Source organism: Camarhynchus parvulus, chromosome 24, assembly GCF_901933205.1.
Source record: "Camarhynchus parvulus chromosome 24, STF_HiC, whole genome shotgun sequence".
Lineage (NCBI taxonomy): Eukaryota > Metazoa > Chordata > Aves > Passeriformes > Thraupidae > Camarhynchus > Camarhynchus parvulus.
The window spans coordinates 1,168,878-1,189,432 of NC_044594.1; the positions used below are offsets into that span (position 1 = coordinate 1,168,878).

The 20,555-nt window shown below is 53.4% G+C and overlaps 3 protein-coding genes across 3 annotated transcripts; 2 read left to right on the forward strand and 1 right to left on the reverse strand.

Moving 5' to 3' along the window:
• The first annotated feature begins 2,559 nt into the window (after positions 1-2,559).
• On the forward strand, positions 2,560-5,940 carry CD3E (CD3e molecule). Its single transcript, XM_030964998.1, is given in 8 exon segments — positions 2,560-2,608; positions 3,615-3,635; positions 3,898-3,912; positions 4,036-4,178; positions 4,180-4,240; positions 4,453-4,605; positions 5,059-5,105; positions 5,884-5,940. Coding segments are annotated over 8 exon segments (546 nt in total).
• Positions 5,941-7,393: 1,453 nt separating this feature from the next.
• LOC115913111 (T-cell surface glycoprotein CD3 gamma chain-like) lies at positions 7,394-8,867 on the reverse strand. Its single transcript, XM_030964999.1, has 5 exons — positions 8,789-8,867; positions 8,314-8,517; positions 7,908-8,039; positions 7,737-7,777; positions 7,394-7,530 (listed from the first exon to the last, which is right to left on the reverse strand). Exons 1-5 carry the CDS (start codon positions 8,859-8,861, stop codon positions 7,468-7,470), a joined length of 513 nt encoding a protein of 170 aa, XP_030820859.1. The 5' UTR covers positions 8,862-8,867; the 3' UTR covers positions 7,394-7,467.
• Positions 8,868-9,430: 563 nt separating this feature from the next.
• ZW10 (zw10 kinetochore protein) lies at positions 9,431-18,601 on the forward strand. The gene is made up of 16 exons (XM_030964874.1): positions 9,431-9,558; positions 10,481-10,615; positions 11,136-11,237; positions 11,675-11,752; positions 11,854-12,013; positions 12,187-12,336; positions 12,733-12,924; positions 13,114-13,265; positions 13,438-13,620; positions 13,820-14,058; positions 14,837-14,908; positions 15,516-15,685; positions 16,248-16,378; positions 16,624-16,755; positions 16,959-17,161; positions 17,411-18,601. Exons 1-16 carry the CDS (start codon positions 9,442-9,444, stop codon positions 17,529-17,531), a joined length of 2,337 nt encoding a protein of 778 aa, XP_030820734.1. The 5' UTR covers positions 9,431-9,441; the 3' UTR covers positions 17,532-18,601.
• Positions 18,602-20,555: the final 1,954 nt, after the last annotated feature.

Consider the following 20,555-nt stretch of genomic DNA (forward strand, 5'->3'; position numbering starts at 1 on the left):
CCCAAGGTAAGATTAATTTCTTCTCCCTCCCATATTCCCCTGCTCTTTGGTGTTGCAATCATTCCTCCTCCCAGCCGCCGCCCGAAACCACTCCCCTTTTGTGGGAGGTAAAAGAAGATTTGCCTGGAGGTGTTCATAGGTGGCTCGAAGGAATGAGGGCCATTTGTTCGGCAAAAAAAAAAACTGCAAACGATCCTAAAAAGAGCAGCCCAAAACTGACAATCAGTGGCTGCAGTGCGGGCCCTCACCCAGGGGATGGAAACGTCCCACCTAGCACAGACACCTACCCTAAAGTGATTTGAACATTCCTTGGTTTAGCCAAGGATTGGGACCCTGGTGCTGGGGAAGTTCTGGCAAAAATCAGGTGGGAAATGGGTCCAGCCCGGCCATAAGTGAGAAATTCCGTGGGACACAAAATATTCCGCAGTCGGCGCGTGGCTGTTGTGAGTGTGAAACCAATCAGAGCCTGTGTGTTGGTAAAAAGAGGATGTTTACACTCGAGGGCCATAAATCACTGGAGCGGCAGTGTTTGTGTCTGGTTCACCATCCCGTCCCAGAAGTCATCTCAGGTCACCGATTCCAGTCGTGCCTGGTGCGGATTTCCCTTGCAGGGGTGCAAGGGGAGGGTGCCCCAACCTCGGGGTGTTGGGAGGGGTCCCTTCAGCGATTTGGCGATGGGAAACGGCGCTGAGGCCGTCAGCTTGCTGGGCTGTGCCCAGAACAGAGCAGGGAATCCCGTGTGTGCTCACACCCCCCTGTACCGCCTCCGGGACACCAAGGATCTCCGTTTTCCTGGAATGGTTTGGTCCCGCGTTAGCCCTTCATCACCCTCACCTCCCCAGATTTCCACTCGGTTACAATACCAGCACATCGCCTCCTTTAGTTTCCTCCCCACTGTGAATATTTATCACTCTGGGGTTTTGTTCAGGTTGAGTTTAATGTTTAGCAGTCAATTTGCTGCCACTTCCTAATCCTGTTTCTGCACGGGGTTGGGAACAGCCCCTTTGCCTGCAGACTTTTGTTAATCTTCACCCTTTTACGAAACACGTGGACTCCAACTTTGAAGAGAAGATCACGTTCCTGGCACTCTCACCAGTAACCTAAATTCTCTGATGTTCTGCTCGGAAACATAAATAAGGAAAAGAAAGCCCTGACGGCCAAAGAGAGCACCGCAATAAAGGAAACGGGGCACAGCAGCCTCTCCCCTGTCCCTTTAGAGCCTTTCCCGGTACTCTGCACTTCATCCTGAAGCAGCCGGGCCAGGAGCCCCCTCTAGCGGGGCCAGCCACGGCCGCGGCAGCGCCCGAGCGGGAGAACATCCCAAAAATGCTGCTGGGAGAGGGGCTGAGCGCAGGGGATGTGTTACAGACGTGTTTTATGAAAAATCCTTTCTTGAGGATTTTTTCTTTTGAGAAGCTGAGAAGCCTCAGGAACAAAATGTAAACAATAACTATCTGTTGCTGTAGATTGCAACAAGTGTATCTTTGATTAGTTTAATGGAGTTGTTTTTAATTAACAGCTAATCACAGTCTAGCTCTGTCTCTCTCTAGTTAGACACAAGATTCTGCAATCATTCTATTTTGCTCTTTTGCTTTCAAGCTGTCTAATAAAATCTTTTCTTCTATTCTTTTAGTATAGCTTTAATATAATATATATCATAAAATAATAAATCAAGCTTTTTAAAACATAGAGTCAACATTCTCATCTCTTCCCTCATCCTGGGACCCTGTGAACACCACCACAGGGGACGGGCAGGGAGCCATGGCCTCAGCTCTGTGCCCGTGCAGGGCTCTGGGCGCTCAGCTTTGGGGGCAGCTCCTGCTTCCCTAATTCCAGCCTGCCAGTGCCTGAAGGGACCTGCAGGAGGATGGAGAGGGGCTCTTGACAGCAGCTGTGGGGTAGAACAAAGGGGAATGGGTTCCCACTGCCAGAGGGCAGGGCTGGATGGGATATTGGGAATTAGGAATTGCTCCCTGGCAGGGTGGGAGGCCCTGGCACAGCTGGGGCTGCCCCTGGATCCCTGGCAGTGCCCAAGGCCAGGTTGGAGGGGGTTTGGAGCAGCCTGGGACAGTGAAGGTGTCCCTCATGGCAGGGGTGGATGGGATGGGCTTTATGGTCCCTTCCCACCCAAACCACGCTGGGATTCCACGTGAAGTCCTTTGCCGCACTTGGAGCCTCTCAAGCTCTCACTTTGAGGAGCTGTTGGGAAGGTCCTGGTAGATTCCAGCTCGTTTCTCTCTCCTCGGCTCCCCAGGCAGCTCCAGGAGCTGCCCCAAGCCTGCAGAGCTGGTGCAGGGCAGAGCAGCCACCCCTGGCTGCCGGTGACGTCCCGTGAAGACATTTTGAGCCTCCGCACTTCCTGACCTGGGCTTATTTCACGTGTCTGCCTCTGCCTCGGCTGCTCTGGAAAGAGTGAGTGCCCCAGCCCTGCTTGGGTGGGTAACAATTCTGGGAAAAGCAATCCTGGGCTTCTTTCTAGGAAAGCCACCGTGTTCTTTCCTGCCACAGCCATGCCAGTCTGATGTGGTGGAGAGGAGCAGCAGGAGGAGGAACACGAGGATGAGGCTGGAGCAGTGCCTGCCCCTCCTGGGGCTCCTGCTGTGTGCAGGTGAGTCCCCAAACTTCAGGCAGCTGGGCCTGAGCTGGGTGCAGTGTGAGCTGTAAGGTTCCACACTCCTAATTTTGGGGTTTTTATCCTTTATCCGTGCACTTTTCTCAAAGCTTGGTGATCCTGGGTAAGTGATTCAGGCTTGGTGGAACATCAGGGGTGGGGTGGCAGATGGGATGCCCTCTGGTTTAGGATGAAGTGCAGAGCACCTGGAAAGGCTCTAAAGACCCCAGTAATGAGGAGAGATGAGTGTGTAAGGTAATCTATTTAGAGGTGCTACAACACTCCAACTCCTCTGCCAAAGTGCTGCAAGTACCAATCTTTGTGAAGACAGAAAACGTGGTTTATCAGCGGCCTGTTCTTTTTTCAGATTTAAATGTATCTCTGTAAAATAAAAACCATCAGGTCACCTTCTCTCCAGGGAAGTCCCGCTGTGGAATTCAAATCTGCAGTCACTTATTCAAATCTGCAGTCACTTATTGACGTTACTTTTTGCAAAAGGACAAATGTCTTTGAAGGAAATCACAAATGTGATTCACCCCTCCTAAAAACTCTTTCTTTAATATTCCAGCTCCAGAGCCTCTCATGGAGCAAGTTGTTTCCTACAAGGCAGAAAAACCACACCGATAAACAGTTTTACAGCGTTAAATCAACGTCAGGCTCCCACTCTTGCAGAGGTTCTTACCAGGATTTTCCAGCAGTGTTTGCTCCACAATAATAAAGCAGAGTTTTGGGGTTTGCATTTTGCAATAACAACCCTTTTTTCTGAACTGGGTTGCAAAATGATTCAAGTTTCCATTCTGCGTTAAGCTCTGTTGAAAATGGCTTCCAAGTTCAGAACAACATCCTGTCTCACCACCAGAATATTTCTGATGTCTTCAGCATGAATGTGGGATTATAAACATCTCTTTCAAGCAGCTGAGCTCAGAAAGGATGTCCTGGGAGTAGCAAAGGTGTGTGATATCTGAAGCTCAATTTTTAACATTTCTTATTCTTTTTTTTGCAGTTGGCACCACAGCTCAGCAGGGTAAGTGTATTTTGCTGCCATCCTTATCTATCTATCGTGCTAAAACCCCCAAATATACCTCAGAATTGAGGACTAATAGTCAAATAGAAAGACGTTAATTTTGTAAATACTGCAGGATAAGAAAAAATCACTGTTCATTAATTGACAGTGGTCTTACAGATTGGAGAAATTGGTCCCTAATTATTACCCGTGCTGGGCATTTCCAGCTCTGTGAGGCAATGGTGAGATGATTTTTTAACACTCCTTGTTTTCTGTTTTGCAGATGAGGAACTGGAGGTTAAGTGAACTTTACCAGCATTCTTTAGTATTTAGCAGGATATAAAGACTGTAGCAGACTAAAAACCAGGTAGAAATATCTGACTTTTGCCCTTGGTTTCCTTTCTCATCGGTGTGTCCTCCCAAGGGGAATTCCTGGTGGAGATTTCTGGCACCACGGTGACCATCACGTGTCCCTTGGAGGATGAGAACATCCAGTGGGAGCTGTCTGGGAAAACCCAGAACACCAGGGAGAGGAAGTTCATTATAAAGGACCACGACAGCACCCCCTGCCAACCTCAGCTGCTCCTTGGGTAACGAGAAGCATCAGCTGTACCTGAATGCCAAAGGTGAGTGCTGCCCCCTCGCCTGGCAGGTTTTGGGGGCTGATTGGGTTTCCAGTGGGGTGGGGTGAACGTGGTGCTGCTGAGGCCAGTCCCAGAGCCCCTTTTTGGCAAATCTTCCCTCCCAGTTTGCCCTTTTCCCCATCCCAGCTGCCTGCAGCCCTGTGCCAGGCCTGGTCTCTCCTGGCTCTGAGCATCCCCTGCCCTCCTCCCTGCAGTTTGTGCCACCTGCGAGGAGCTGGACGCCCTGACCGTGGCAGGGATCATCACTGCAGACCTCCTCATCACCCTGGGTGTGCTGATCCTGGTCTATTACTTCAGCAAAGGCAGGAAGGGACGAGCCAGCTCTGCTGGGGACAGCCGGCCACGAGGTGAGAGCCACTGCAGGCACCCCTGCTGCCCGTGCCACCCTCTGAGCACCCAGGTGTGGTGTTTTCGGGGTCCCTGGACAGAGGAGGAAGGAAATGATGACTATGACTCCATGTTTTTAGAAAGCAGATTTATTATGATATGATATGATATGATATGATATGATATGATATGATGCTATACTAAAACTAAACTAAAGAATAGAGAAGGGATACAGATAGAAGGCTAAAAGATAATAATGAAAACTCGTGACTCTCTCTTGGGCTGGCTGCTGCAATGGAGCCCATCTCCCAGGACACTCTGCTGGAGCCAGCCCTGCAGCTCCTGGCAGCAGCTGGCTCTTCAGGAGCTCAGAATGAATCCATGGGGTTGCTCCGTGGTGTGCCTGGGATCAGCCTGGAGCCCCTCGTGGCAGGAATCCCCAGGGATTCACCCTCTCTGTGCCTCTGTTTCAGGTCAGAAGATGCAGCGGCCTCCTCCTGTCCCCAACCCGGACTATGAGGTGAGGACAGTCCCTTTCCATCCTGCTGCTGGGCAGGGACAGCCAGGTCATCCATCCTTGAAGGAGCATCCAGCCAAGATCCCAGATTTCATGGCAGGAAAAGGGAAAAGGGTGATGGGACCCCTTTCCCTGGTGCTGCCACGGGGATTTATCTGGGGGCAGAGCTGCAGCTCCCTGGGCACTGCCCCTCTCTGCTGTGCCTTTCTCCATGCCCTGTGTGGGTTCAGGTCAGGGCTCCTTAGAGCTGATGCTATGGAAGAATGATGAGGAGAACTCCATCTTATCAGAAGGCTAATTAATTACTTTATTATACTATATTATTCTATGCATCTAAAACTGAACCTGCCAAGCACTCAACTCTGCACACACCGCAGAGAATCTCAAGACTGTCACCCTCAGTCCTGACACACACACACACCTGGCCCTGACAGGCCAAGGAAACAAAACACCATCACTCTGGGGAAAACATCTACTATTGCATTCTACTTTGGCACAAACACAGGCACAGCAAATGGGATGAGAATAATCTTGGGAAGAATTGTGCCTTGCTTTTCTCTGTGAGGAGAAATGTGGGGCTACACACTAGGCCGTGACAGGCCATGGAAAGAAAACCCCATCACTGCGGGTAAACAATCTCCACATTGCATTCTACTTTGGCACAAACACAGGCACAGCAAATGGGATGAGAATAATCTTGGGAAGAATTGTGCCCTGCTTTTCTCTGTGAGGGGAAATATGGGGCTCCAGCTCTGACCCAGGGTCTCATGTCTCCCCACAGCCCATCCGGAAGGGGCAGCGGGAAGTGTACGCAGGCCTGGCCCCCAGGGCCATCTGAAACTGCTCTCATGGCAGCCTGGAACCAGCAGCTCTGGGGAAATGCTTCTGCCCACCTTGTCCCAGCTCTCTGCAGCTCTGCTGAGTCTCCGGCACTCTGGCCACAGGACAGGGATGTGCTGTCCCACCCTGCGGTGTGCTTGGGTTTGCCAGCCCGGAGCAGAAATGAGCACATTGGCAAGAGATTTCCTTCTCATTAAAGGACTGCAGCCTCACTGGGCCTCCCTGGTCTCCTTTGACCCTCACACTTCCCTCTGCTCCTGCTGCTTTTCCCTCAGGTTTAATGTTTGCCCTCAGTGCTCCCACTTGGTTCTGGTGTTCCCTGGGCTGAGAACTGATCCTTTTCAGGGGGGTCTGACCTTTTCCCTCAGGTTTAATTTCCACCCTGAGTGCCCTCACTTGGTTCTGGTGTTCCCTGGGCTGAGAGCAGATCTTTTTCAGGGAGATTTGCCTCTGACCTTTTCCTTCAGGTTTAATTTCCACCCTGAGTGCCTCCACTTGCTTCTGGAGTTCCCTGGCTGAGAACAGGTCCTTTTCAGGGGGATTTGCCTCTGACCTGGTCCTGCTCTCGCCTTCCCAGCCTGGCCCCCATTTGCAGCAGTGCTGCTCACAGAAGGTGACAGCGTGGCCCTGTGTGGGTTTGAGGCTCTGGGGGTGGTTGGTGCTGTGAGTATCTCGCCATCTCCCCACCGGGGTGTGGGGCCTGCTGTGGTGAAGGAGCCCAGCTGTGCTCTAAACCGCATCCTGGAGCTGCTGGGGTGCAGCTGAACGCCCCCAGCCCTGCTCTGCTGCTGCTTCCTCTGCTCAGGGCTGCCTCAGCCGGGCTTCCAGCTCAAACAGGCACCAAAACAACCCACGGGCCCCTCTTCACCTCTGCCACTGCTGCACCCCCACTTTGGGGTTTTACTGCCTGCAGGGCTGCAAATTTCCTCATCCTTCCAGGGTGAGGTGATGCTGCCTGGCCCTGTTGGTGTCTGTGTCCCCTTTTGGGGGCTCAGACCACATGAGCTGCTTCTGCTTGGGGCTAGGGAGTGGAGACCTGGCATTGCCATCCCAAATGCCATCCCTGTGCACCTTCCCACTGACCAGATCCCATCCCTGTGCACCTTCCCAGTGGCCAGATCCCACCCCTTTGCACCTTCCCAATGACCAGATCCCATCCCTGTGCCCTTCCCAATGACCAGATCCCATCCCTGTGCACTTTCCCAACGACCAGATCCCATCCCTGTGCACCTTCCCAGTGACCAGATCCCATCCCTGTGCACTTTCCCAATGACCAGATCCCATCCCTGTGCACCTTCCCAGTGACCAGATCTTTCCAGTGCCCAGACCCCATCCCTGTGCACCTTTCCCAGGAGCTGCACACAGCAGATGGAGCAGGGAGCCCGTGGGACAGGCTCATCTTTAATGGCATTAATATAGAAGTGCAAGAGGTGTGGAAAGAGCACAGGGCTGCAGGCAGCCCACCCTGGAGGGACCCCCAAGCAAAGGCAGCATGCTGATGAAGGCAGTCCCAGAGTCTTCCTCCTCACTTGCGGGCACGGGCGGGAGCCAGCCGGCTGTACTGCTCCTCCTCTCGCTCTCCCAGGGGCTGCCAGGGGGGAAAAAAGGGGACATGAACTCAAAGTGTACCTGCCCAGCCCTGGGAGGGTGAGCTGGGTCAGCCTTGGACAAGATTCTGTCCACACTGAGGGGCTGAAGGTGCACACACACACACACACTGGGGTGATGAAGGTGTCCCCAAACACACAGGGGTGCTGGAGATGTCCTCACACAGAGGGGTGCCCCCACACTCACCTGGTAGAGCTCGTTGGAGATCAGGTTCTGCTTGTCAGAGGCTGAAGGAAGAAAGAAGGACAAGCTCAGGGAGCCTTGGGCAATGTGGGGAACATTTCCAAACAAACCCAAGAGCTGGCTGCAGCCCCCGGGGGTGCCAGGCACAGCCCTGGGGCTGTTCCCATCCCTCACCTCGCGAGGTGTGTCCCCTGTTGTGGCCACTGATGCAGTACACGGCCACTGCCAGGAACAGCGTGGCCACCACGTCGGCGACGACGATGCCCGAGATGGTGGGAGCGTCCACCTCGATGCAGTTCTGGCACACTGGAAACCCAAAAGGACACGAACACTGAGGGCTCAGCCAGCTCTGCCAGTCCAACAGAGCCCAGCTGGCTTTGCTGTGTGACCCACGTGTCCCCCACACGGGTGCAGGGCAGAGGAGCAGGTCATGGCACTGAACTGCAGGGCTGTCACAGGGACACCACACGCAGAGGAACCGCTGGAGACACTCCCAGATGAGGGGAAATTCCCTCAAGGCTTGGCTTGGGGGAAAACTCCGAGCAGTTCTGGCTCTGGCAAGGCAGCAGTGAACACTTACTGCGGTAGTGCACCTGGAGGCTGCTCCACTTTTCTCCTGTCTCGCACATGTAGAGGCCCCTGGGGTCATCATAAACCCCGCTCAGGTCCAGCTGTGCCTCGTGCCCAACAGTGCTCCCATCTCTCCACCACGTGATGTTCTTGTCTTGGCTTCTCACACACTCCAGGAACACCTTCCCGCTGAATTCCTTCACGAATATCTGCCCTGTGCAAGGAGAAGGGAGCAGAGCTTCACCTCTGAGTGATGAGCAGCAGCGCAGAGCTCGGAGCTCCTTCCTGGGGAGGAAGCATCACATCAGGCTGTCCCAAAGGAGCTCTGGGCAAACTCCCCCATCCTCCTGCACCGATTCTTTTTCCCCCATGGACATTCCAAACCCTCCCTGCTGGAAAACCTCACCAAGCCCTGGGGTTCCTTCCCAGCATGTCCAGGGACCACGGCGAGTGTCCGGCCGCTGACCCCACACCTCCGGACTCACCTCGGACCCCCCAGCTGGCCACGGCCAGGCTGGCCAGCAGCCCCCAGGCGCTCAGAGCCTTTCCCCCCGGCATGGCACGGCGGTGGTGGCTCTGTCCCCGCTCCAGGACGTGGGGACAGCTGTCACCACGAGGCACCTCCCGCCCGGGCTGCGTCAGGCACCGGATGCCGGGGCTGATCCTCCCTCCCCCGGCATGGATGGATGGGGGCTCGGTGCCTGCCTCCTCACCCCAGCACCCACGGAACCCTCTGAGCCCCGCATCTCCCTGTCCCCCTGCAGCCAGGGACATCCACTGATGCCCCCCCAGCCAGGAAACACTGCAGAGGTGGGGAATCCCCAGAATTTCCACATCCCCTGCAGCCACTGGTCCCCCATAGCCACGGACCCCGGCATCCACTGCTGCCCCTGCTATCCATAGACGCTCAGCATTTACTCGTGTCCTCCAGCTGCCACAGGTCACGCCACCCACAGATCTCCCGGCATCTCCGTGTCCCCATAACCGCGGTCCCCTCCATCTCTGGATGTCCCCATAACCGCGGTCCCCTCTCCCCGCCGTGTCCAGCTATCCCCGCTCAGTCTCGAACCCTCGGCCCCCCGATCGAGCTCCGCGCCGCGGTCCCGTGTCCCTCGCGGCCGCCGTAGGGCGCGCAGCCATGGCGGCGCAGGCGGGCTCGCTGGTGGCGGCCGTGCTGGCGCACTCGGGCCGGCTGGACAAGGAGCATCTGGGGGCCCGCGTCGGGCGCCTCTCCCGCCGCGTCGAGGAGCTCAAGGCAAGGGACGGGGAACGGAGGGGGCGCGGGGAGAGACGGGGAGCCGGCGCTGCGGTGGTGCCGGTCAGGACTGGGTGTCCAGCTGTGGGTCACTCGGGTGTCCAGCCCTGCTTTGGGCCGGGTGTACCAGCTCGGGTGTCCAGCCCTGAGCTCGGGTGTTCAGCCCTGGTTTAGACCGGGTGTCCAGCCCTCTGTCAGCTGGATTGGGGTGCCCAGCCTTGGTTCATCCTCGGGTGTCCAGTCCTGGTTCGTCCCGGGGTGCCCAGCCCTGTTCAGGGGTGCCCAGCTCTGGTCAGAGGTGCCCAGCTCTGGTCAGGGGTGCCCAGCCCTGCTCAGGGGTGCCCAGCTCTGCTCAGGGGTGCCCAGCTCTGGTCAGAGGTGCCCAGCCCTGTTCAGGGGTGCCCAGCTCTGGTCAGGGGTGCCCAGCCCTGCTCAGAGGTGCCCAGCTCTGGTCAGAGGTGCCCAGCCCTGCTCAGGGGTGCCCAGCTCTGGTCAGAGGTGCCCAGCTCTGGTCAGAGATGCCCAGCCCTGCTCAGGGGTGCCCAGCTCTGGTCAGAGGTGCCCAGCTCTGGTCAGAGGTGCCCAGCCCTGCTCAGGGGTGCCCAGCCCTGCTCAGGGGTGCCCAGCTCTGGTCAGAGGTGCCCAGCTCTGGTCAGAGATGCCCAGCTCTGGTCAGAGGTGCCCAGCCCTGCTCAGGGGTGCCCAGCTCTGGTCAGAGGTGCCCAGCTCTGGTCAGAGGTGCCCAGCTCTGCTCAGGGGTGCCCAGCTCTGGTCAGGGGTGCCCAGCTCTGGTCAGAGGTGCCCAGCTCTGGTCAGAGGTGCCCAGCCCTGTCCATCCCAGGGTGCCCCGGCCCTGCCCCGCTCTCTCACCCTGTCCTTCTGCTGCCGAGGTGACTGCTGTCCCTTTGCTCGCTGTCCTCAGGGAGAGGTGTGCACCATGATCAACAAGAAGTACAGCGAGTTCCTGCCCAGCATGCAGAGCGCAGAGGACCTGGTGGCACAGGTGGAGAGGCTGTCCAACAACATCGACCTGCTCAAGGCGGGCATCGAGAACGAGGTGACTCCCAGGGACATCCTGCTCCATTTCAGCACAAATCCGGAGCCCCCCACCCCATCGTGGAGTGCTTGGTCACAGCCCCAAACCTGCCAGAGCTCAAGGAGTGTCTGGACAATGCTTTCATGATGGGATTTTGGGTTTGTGGCAGGACTCGATGATCCCTTCCAGCTCAGGGGATTTCGTGGTTCTGTGGCTGGGATCCCTGGGTGATATCAGCCCTAAAGAATGCCTTGAGGTGACACCAGGGTGCACGTTAAGAGCTGTCATTAAGGGGCTGTCACTCTTGTGTGGCTGGAAAAGTGTGTCACAGTGTCCTTCAGAGAGAAGGACCAGCCTTGGCTGGGGCAGGGGGTGGGACACAGGAATACAAAGGATGGAGTTTTTCTCCTCCTCACCAAATCATTCTAGGAACAGAAATAAATGATAAGTGAAATTTAAGAGGAAAATGTGTGTGCTAACCAATGCTGTCGTGAAACTGAACTGAACTGAAATGCTGAACTGAGAGCTGCTGTTGTTTTAGGTCCAGCGAGATCTAAACGTGGCTGTTGCTGAGTTCACAGAGCTGAAGCAGCAGCTGGAGAGGGACACCCTGGTGCTGAGTGTCCTGAGAAAGCTGCAGGAGGTGAGGAAGGGGAGCAAAATAATCCTGCTCCTCAGTGTGAGCATTGTTCTGGGCTTCTGTTTTGGATGAGTGTCTCACAGGATTGGTGAGTGTCTGTAGTTTCCCAGTTTGGGAGTGTCTGTAGCTCAGAGATTTGGGTGAGTGTCTGTCCTTTCCCAGTTTGGGAGTGTCTGTAGCTCTGAGATTTGGGTGAGTGTCTGTCCTTTCCCAGTTTGGGAGTGTCTGTAGCTCAGAGATTTGGGTGAGTGTCTGTCCTTTCCCAGTTTGGGAGTGTCTGTAGCTCACAGATTTAGGTGAATGGCAGCAGCTCACAGATTTGGGAGTGTCTGTAGTTTACAGGTTTGGGTGAGTGTCTGTAGCTCACAGGTCTGGGTGGGTGTCTGCAGTGTCAGAGCAGAGCTGCAGTGACACCCCCTGTGTGTGTTTGGCCTTTGCAGTTTGACACAACTATCAAGGAGTGCAACTCTGCCCTGCAGGAGAAGCAGTACGTGGCAGCAGCTCAGCAGCTGGAGAAGGTAGCAGTGCCCCTGCAGGGGGCTGGGTGCACTGGGTGGGTGCCAGGGAATGCTTTCCCTGGCAGGGCAGTGCCCACCTGAGCTGTGTGTGCTCTCCCCAGGCACGGAGCAGCCTCAGGAGCCTGGAGTCCCGCAGGGGCTTTGAGCTGAAGATCCTGAAGGCCCTGGGCACAGAGCTCACAGTGCAGACACAGAACATGATCTACCACCTCGGGGAGGAGTGGCAGAAGCTCATTGTGTGGAAGCTTCCCCCTTCCAAAGGTGCTCACGGGGTTTTTTTCACTCTTTCTGCCCCACTGAAGTTCTCACCTGCAGGGTGGGACATGCAGTGAAGCTGTTGGGCTGAGGGGGCTGAAGGAGCTCCTGCTCTGGGGTGGGGTGGATCTTTGCTTCTGCAGTGCCCTGTGGCAGCCCTGGCTGTGCTTTGTGTGCAGGGAGCAGCAGCCTGGAGGCCGTGGTGCTCTCGGAGCTGCACTTGCACACGGTGCCACCCCAGGATGAGGACGCTGCTGTGCCTCCTGTGGCTGCTGTGCTGCAGGCCCTGGCTGTCCTGGGAGAGCTGCACTCCAAGCTCAAAGACTTTGGTAAGACAGACCCCAGAAACAGCCTCAGTAGCTTGGGGGGATACTTCAGGCTTGTTTTAACACTTCACTCCAGCAGTACACTGGAAAACTTCTTCCTCTCCTGGCTTGTGTTTCCCACTGAGGTGAATGCTGGAGCTCTTACTAATAGGAAAATATTTATTCCATTATCTACCTGGAATTATTTCTCCTTTCCTGACAGTTCAGTGTATTTCTGATCTGTGACTATGTGGTTTCACAGCCTGGTGCTTGAAGAGTTTTACCTCATTGGTAATTCTCTGATAGAGCTGATCAAGGGATTATTCCTCCCACTTGCAGTCTCTGAATCCAGAACAGTCAGGGCTGGACCTCACTGGAGCAATCTGCTGCTGGAAAACCTCTGTTTTTCCCTTTCCTCAGGCCGCTTGTTGCTGCAGTACATCCTGAAGCCTCTGATCTCACACCCATCTCTGGAGCCAGTCCCAGAGGAACAGCCAGATGTGTTCATCCTGAGGTTCAGGTCCCAGGAGCTTGCTCTGGACGAGTCCTCTCCCATGGAGGTGTTTGAGAAGATCAAGCTGGTGTTTGAAGTTTTGCACAGATACCTGCTAAGTATGCAGTCCCTCTCTTCTGGAGTTAGTTATGATCAGTACCTTGTTCATTTAATGGGAGTTTGCTAGAATATCTGCTTGTTAATCAGCATTATGGGAGAGGTAAATGGAGGAAAGGCTTTTGAACTGATGGAGGGTCTGGCCCAGGAAGCAGCTGTGTTAAAATCCATTTTTCTTCTCTGGGATGCAGGTGTGCCTCTGGAGCAGCCTGGGGAAGGCAGAGTCACGCTGGCAGAGCTGCTGGGGGAGCTCATCTGGGAGGAGCTCTCAGACTGCCTCATCCACAACTGCCTGGTGAACTCCATCCCAACCAACAGCAGCAAACTGGACCAGTACAAGGAGGTGGGTCCCAAAAAGCCCCTCAGGGCATACCAGGCACTCCAGTGGGATGGCATTCCAGTGGTTAATGCCCTCCAAAACCTCCTTCATCCTTTGCTTTCGGCCTTTATACCCAATTTAACTTTGTTCCCTTATTTTGGGGGCTGTGCTAACAGAACACATCTGCTCTCCTCAGGTGATTGAATCCACAGAGGAGTTTGAGAAGGCCCTGAAGAAGATGCAGTTTCTGAAGGAAGACACGACTGCCTTGCTGAAATACGCCTGCAATGTGGATTCCCACTTTGCCAACAAGAAGTGCCAGGATGTGATCATGGCAGCCAGGAACCTGATGACCTCAGAAATACACAACACTGTGAAGGTGACTGGGCATGCCTCACACAGTTTTTTCCATCTGGAAAACAATCTCTAAATATTTTTTAATAGTGCTGCAGTGTTGTGTTTATCTTGAGTCTTAAACCTCTGCCATTGAGTGCTTTTTAATCTTGAAGATTCTCCTTTCAGAGCTCCAAATTCTGTTTGGAGAAAACCATCCTGTTCTCTCTCTCACTTTCCCTCAGATCACACCTGATTCCAGCATAGCCCTCCCAGAGCTCCCTGATCCTGGCTCAGGAGACCACGTGAAGCTGCCCAGAGCCTGCAGCCTGGTGCCCAATGGCACAGTGAGTGTGGGCAGTGAGAGCAGGCTGAGCCCGCTCACGCTGTGCCTGCCCTGCTGCCGCATCAGCAGCTCCGTGCAGCAGCTCGTGGAGCTGGCTTACCACACGCTGCTGGAGGCCACGGCCAGCACTGACCTCTGGTAGGGATGGCTTGGCATTCCTCACTTAGCATCACTTATCAAAGCAGTGTTTATTTATTTAGTAGCTTGTGTGTCAGCCTCTAGCAACACCCAGCATCTGGGAATAGATTTAAAGAACTTCAAAAATTGGGCTCAGTTATTGCTCTTGTTTTGGCTGGTGGATGTATCCCTGGGTTTGGGCAGGAGACTGACACTGCTGCAGGCTGTTCCTTCTGGTTTTTAGAAAAGTCAATTGTTTAGAAAAATCAAACCCATCTCTTTTTGCCAAAATCAAGTTCTGGCCTCAGTGTGAGCAGAGTTCTTTGTGCTGGTGAAAACAAAGAACTCCAGCCTGCAGCTGGCAGGGCTCTTGGGGAAAAACAAACGGGATCCACATAAACTCAACTTTAACCACAGCCCTGAAGCAGGAGAGTTGCCCAGGTAACAGCTGCCCTCGAGGGCCAGGGAGAGGGCTGAGTGTTCCTGCCCACCTGGAAGGGCAGGGACAGTGTCCCCTTTGTTCTGAGCTTTCATGGATCTCCCTTCCACACTGACCCTCAAGGTCAGCCCAGCCTTTGAGAGTTTTCCAGAGTGTTGACAGTGCTGTCATTGATGCTGACAATCCCCTCTTTGTGCCAGTGCTTCACTGCTCATGAAACCTTGGTGTGGGGCAGGCTGAGGGTCAGCTGTGGGCAGGACATCAGTGCCAGGCTGACATGAGCCCTCTTTGGGCAGGCTGAGGGTCAGCTGTGAGCAGGACATCATTGCCAGACTGACATGAGCCCTCTTTCCCTTGCAGCTGTGTTCAGCTCTTTGACTGTGTCAGGAACATCTTCCAGCTCTTCTATGAGGTAGTGCCCACATACCACAGGTGAGTGTGTCCACATTTCCTGTTCTGAGGGGCAATACTGCTGTTGGAACAGTCCCACTACAGCTCCATCAGCAAAAATTAACTACTCAATCTCTAACTAAGCCATACCTGTGCAAAGCAGGTGCTGGAGAGTTTCTGTGTTGGCAGTCTGTGATCAAGGGTGTAGGTGAAGTTCTCACAAAGCTGTAATTGTTTCCAGCCATGTAACTTTGACCTCAGATCTGATGCACAGATTTTTCAGGATGTTTTTCATGTGGAAAAAAGAGCAGCAGTGAAGATGGAAAGTTCACAATCCTGTCAGAGACCTTCTCTCCCTTTTCCTCACTGTGACTTTGCTCTAACAAAATATATTCCTGTTTGAAAGCCCATGGCTGGAAACAGTGTGGGATAGCACAGGGTTCAAGTGCCTCAGTGCCATTTCAGACTCTTTTCCTGCCAGTTCCTGTGGGGTTTGTGAGATTAAATGTTTTCACTCTGATGTCAGTCAGGCCTTGCCAGCACCATCTCCTGACAGACTGTGCGTTTCTCTAGGATAGACACAAGCTTTTTTTTAACAGAACCAGCTCTAAATAAACTCATTTCTCCTTTTCCCTTCTTGCTGGGCCAGGGAGAACCTGCAGAAGCTGCCCCAGCTGGCTGCCATCCACCACAACAACTGCATGTACATCGCCCACCACCTGCTGACCCTGGGCCACCAGTTCCGCTACCGCAGCACCAGCGTGCTCAGCAACGGGGCTGCCACCTTCGTGGACCTGGTGCCTGCCTTCAGGAGGCTGGGTAACTTCCCTGCCCCCTTCCCCTCTCCAAATGTGCTTGTGGGTCACCTGGGGGTTCACCCTGGCACTGGCTGCTGGCTGCTTTCATGGAGCTGTGGCTGCTCACTCAGGGCGAGCAGTGGGTTGGTGGTGTTTGGACAAGTGGCAGAAACATTTTTTGAGTTAGGAAGTTTTGGCTCTTTGAAACCTGTATCTTCTAGTGAGCTTAGTCCCAAGAGCAGCTCAGTATGCAGCAAGATGTGTTCTGGGGTCAGCTGCTCAGTCCTTTGATGTTTTCATTAGTTATTCCACAGAAATAAATTCACAGATAAGTTTGTGTGAGCTAACAGGAGCCATCCACAATTCCTTCTGCTGCTCTGCTTTTTTTCCAGCAGTGTTGTAGCAATGCAAGCTGCACAAGAGCTCATTGCTTAAACTGGCTCTGGGAGACTGTTTGGAGACTGGAAATTGATTAAAAATAAAACATTATAGCAAGTTCATTATTCAGCACTTGCAGTCATAAATAGGCAGAGCAAATTTAGTAATTGTTTAATTGCTTCTCTCTGCTTGTTTTGCTCCTAAAGGGATGGAGTGTTTTCTGGCCCAGATGCGAGTGCAGAAGGGAGAAATCCTGGAGAGGCTCTCGAGTGCCAGGAACTTTTCCAACATGGATGATGAGGAGAATTACTGTGCAGCAAATAAAGCCATAAAGCAGGTGAGGGAGGCAGAGAAAGAGCATCCCAGTGCCTGCAGGTATCCTGGGGAGGATGCACTGTGGAATCTCAGCCCTGACAGCTGTGCAGCTGCTAAAAAACCTGTTTTCTGATGTGATGGTTTGGGTTCTTGTCCTGGGCTGTGTCTTTAGCAGGATTGCTCCATTGTTTCTCCCCATTTGTACTCTCCTGATGCCCTGGTGCCTTTCCCAGGGTTCTGGTGTCACACTCAGCTGTTGCCTTGCAGGTGCTGCACCAGCTGAGGAGGCTGGGCATGGTGTGGCAGGATGTGCTCCCTGTGAACGTGTACTGCAAGGCCATGGGGGCCCTCCTGAACACAGCCCTGGCAGAGATTGTCACCAGGATTGCTGCCCTGGAGGTAACAGCCACGGGGGGTGCTGGGGACAGCATTTGTCACCTCCAGAAACTCTCCCCAAAAGCACATTTCAGGGGAGCAGTTCATTCTCACAGAAATTATAATCATGTGTCCATGGGGAGTGTTCACAATCCCAATTTTCCCTTTCACTTGGCACTCCAAAAATACACCTCACTTCAGCTCTGTTCATGTTCTCCCCATCCCAGGATATCTCTGCAGAGGATGCAGACAGGCTGTACTCACTCTGCAGGATCATGGTGGAGGAGGGACCCCAAGTTTTCACCCCTCTGCTTGAAGAAGACAAAAACAAGAAGTACCAGGAGGAAGTTCCAGTCTATGTGCAGAAGTGGATGACATTCAAGGAACTGATGATCATCCTGCAGGCCAACCTCCAAGAAATCGTGGATCAGTAGGTGTTTTCCTTTCCAGCTGCTTCTCCAGGCCTGTGCCAGGGAGCTGCAGTTCAGAGGAAGAGCAGGAACTTTCCTTTCCCTTTCCCTTTCCCTTTCCCTTTCCCTTTCCCTTTCCATTTCCCTTTCCCTTTCCTTTTCCAGAGGAAAGGGTCAGGATCAGCTGCTGGCACAGGTCCTTGGAGGTTTGCTGGAGGTGCCATTTCTGGGCAGTTGGTGCCATGAAGCTCTCCCTGTCTCCCTTCCAGGTGGGCAGATGGCAAGGGGCCTCTGGCAGAGGAGTTTTCAGCAGCTGAGGTGAAGAGTCTGATCCGAGCCTTGTTCCAGAACACAGAGAGGAGAGCAGCAGCACTGGCCAAGATCAAGTGACTCCAGTTTACACCTGCACCTCGTGGCACAGCAAGAGCAAACTGACACTTCCAAATACTTTTTTGATTTCACCTTTCTTATTTCTGCTGGTCTGGGAAACATTGGGATTGGGTTGGTGCTTCCTGGAGCTTGCCTGGAGCAAGGAGCATTTCCTGCTCAGTGTTCCTGTAACCTCATCTCAGGCTGGGGCCCTTTCAGTGCTCAGCTGGGACTCTTCTATGCACTGCTACATCTGGGACCTGCAGCCCCTCTGTGACCTCTGCTGTCCCCCAAAGCACACATGGAACCCAGAGACCTGGGGAGTTCCTGATGTCCCTCCAGGAATGCCAGTTTCCCACCTCAGCTTCCCCTGAGACCTCCAGGGAGAGACACTTCAGAGGGAGTAGGGAAAGGAGATCCTGTGCTGGGTGAACCATTGATCAGGTCACAGGATTTCTCACAAGTAGGAAAATTCTCTTCTTTCTCATGGGAAATATCTTCAAACTGATTTAGAGCTTTTCAGTGTCACTTTCCCAAGTGTAGAAGGCAGTTCAGCTCCTTCCTTTATGTTTGTGTTGGGTGTGCACTCCATCCCTCTGTGTCTTTCTGGTGTTGTATTTTCTGTCCTTCAGGTGTGATGAGAGAAATGCAAACCAATATACAAAAGGAATGAAAGGTGCACTCACAGCATGAAGTCACAAAAGGCTGTTTGACACTTGGATTGTTGTACATTTCTTAATTGAAAATCTCACTGAGAGCATTCACTGAGCTCAGCCCAGAGACCAAGGTGCTGCCAATCCTTCCTGCCCTGTAGTGCTTAGAAGAGTTTCAGTCACAGTTTAATGTTTTAATCTGTTGTCTCCTGTTCTGTCCCACTGCTCTTCCCATTCCCAGGCATTTGTGCAGGGGCTGAGGCTTTCCTGTCACCCCAGTCCTTGCAGAACCTTTGTGTTTTTGTTGTCCCAGAACACCTCATGGGATCCCCTGTCCCTTCAAACACCGTAATCCAAAATGGTCTATTTTGAAAAACACTTCTCCCCTGTTGATTGTTCACAGAATTGGAATTTGCTATTTTCTTTAATAAACTATTTATACTGAGCACGTTTGGGAGTCTGGTTGGGTTACAGTGAGGCAGGAAGAGCCAGTCCTAGGCTGTTCTTCACTCTGAGCAGCACCAGGTGTGTTGTGGCACAAACCCACCCTGTGCTGGGCAGCTGCTCTGAAAACAGGAGGGTTTGGGTTTTTTTCTCCAAGCCCCCTGTCTCATTTAGAGTTCAGGCCAGAAAAACTGCAAATATCCCTCAAATCACACCTGGCTCAGCTCCTGACCCTTTCCTGTGCCTGTGCTGCACCCCGAGCCTCTGGAGCGCCCTGGCAGGTCTGTAGATGGTGCTGGAGCACCAGTGGGAAAGGAGGGAACAGCCCGGGCACAGAACCCAGCCCGAGCATCCTTTGCCAGCTCTTCTGGGCACACAGGGACTCACCAGGCTGCTCCTCCATCCAGTGGCTGCTGCTGGACCAGTTCAGGGCATCTCCCCTCTGAGATCTGCCAGAAACTGAACCTTTTCAGAGATAAACAAAGATGAGAATTAAGGGGTGTGAGTGCCAGGCCAGGGACAGCTCCCAGCACAGCTCCTGGAGGATTTTCCTGCTCATCTCCCACTGCAGAGCAGCCCCCACCCCTGCCCTGCTCCAGCCTCTCCCGGGGCAATTTCCTGGGTAATGATTATGGAGCTGAGAAGGCAATTTCAGGAAAACTGGTTTCTGCCTGGGAGGAATTGACTGGAGGCACTGCTATAACCCGCTACAGCAATCTCTTTAAAAAGCAGCTGGCGCGGCGTGCAGCAGAGGCAATTTCCAGGCAATTCCCTGCAGGGATGGTGCCAACCTCCCCAGAGGCAGGGAATGGCACGGGAGGAACGTCCTGACCCCTCTGATGCTGTGACTGTGGTGGGGACACCTCAGTGCAGGCACTGTCACCTCCCACCTGGCCCAGGTGAGGGCAGGGGTCTGATGCCCCTGTGTTGTGTTTCTGCAGAGCAAGGACAGCCAGGAGAGGGCTGGGCCTTGGGTTCTCATCCATCAGCCAATAAAGAGAGAATTTAGGCATGGCAGGGATGAAATGTTTTCATTCTCTGTACCATGTTCCAGCACAAAGATATCCCGAGGGATTTATTCCCGGAGATGAGTCAAAGAAGAAGAGTAATTGTTACAGAGAAATTAATTTATGCTCTTTTTCCTCCCATTTCCAAACAGTTTATTTGTTGCTTGTCAGCTGAACCTTTGCCCTCGCAAGCTGCTGAGGACCCAAATCCCAGGAATGGAGAAGGAAAATGTTTTTTAGAAGGCTGGATGGCATCTCTGCTTTGCTGTACCCGCAGTCCCTGCATTGAAACCGGAGCTTTTAAAGGCAGGGGAGTCACCCCGGGGTGACATTTGCCGCCTCGAGAGGGAGCAGAGCCGGGCTGTGGCTCACAGCCAGCCCAGACAGCGACACAGGGGCCACTCAGCCCGCATGAAGTCACAGCTGATGTCACCGGGTCCCTGCAGCATCCCCGTGTGCGGGAGCAGCCTCCTTTTTATCCAATTTCCAGCCACACTTCCCTTCTCTCCTTCCCCATTTCTGAGGTACTTGGGAGGTACAGACTTCCCAGAACGCCTAATCCTGAAGATTTCCCAAAGATTTCCCTCTAATGTATAACCATCCCTTTTAATTTTTAATTCTTATGGAATTTAGGAGTTTTTCCCCATTTCTGAGGTACTTGAGAGGTTCAGACTCCCCAGAACACCTGATACCAGAGATTCCCCTCTAATGTACAACCCTCCCTTTTAATTTTTAATTCTTATGGAATTTAGGGGTTTTCTTCCCCATTGTTTCTTTTATCTTTCAATGTCCAATTTCATTTCTCAGCAAACCCAAAGTTTATTTGTAAAAGCAAATCTCTTTCCCCATTCACCAACCAGTGGAATCCTTCCCATTGTTTCTTTTCTCTCCCAGTGCTGGTTTTACCTACCAGCAGCCCCACAGCTGGTTTGGAAACACAA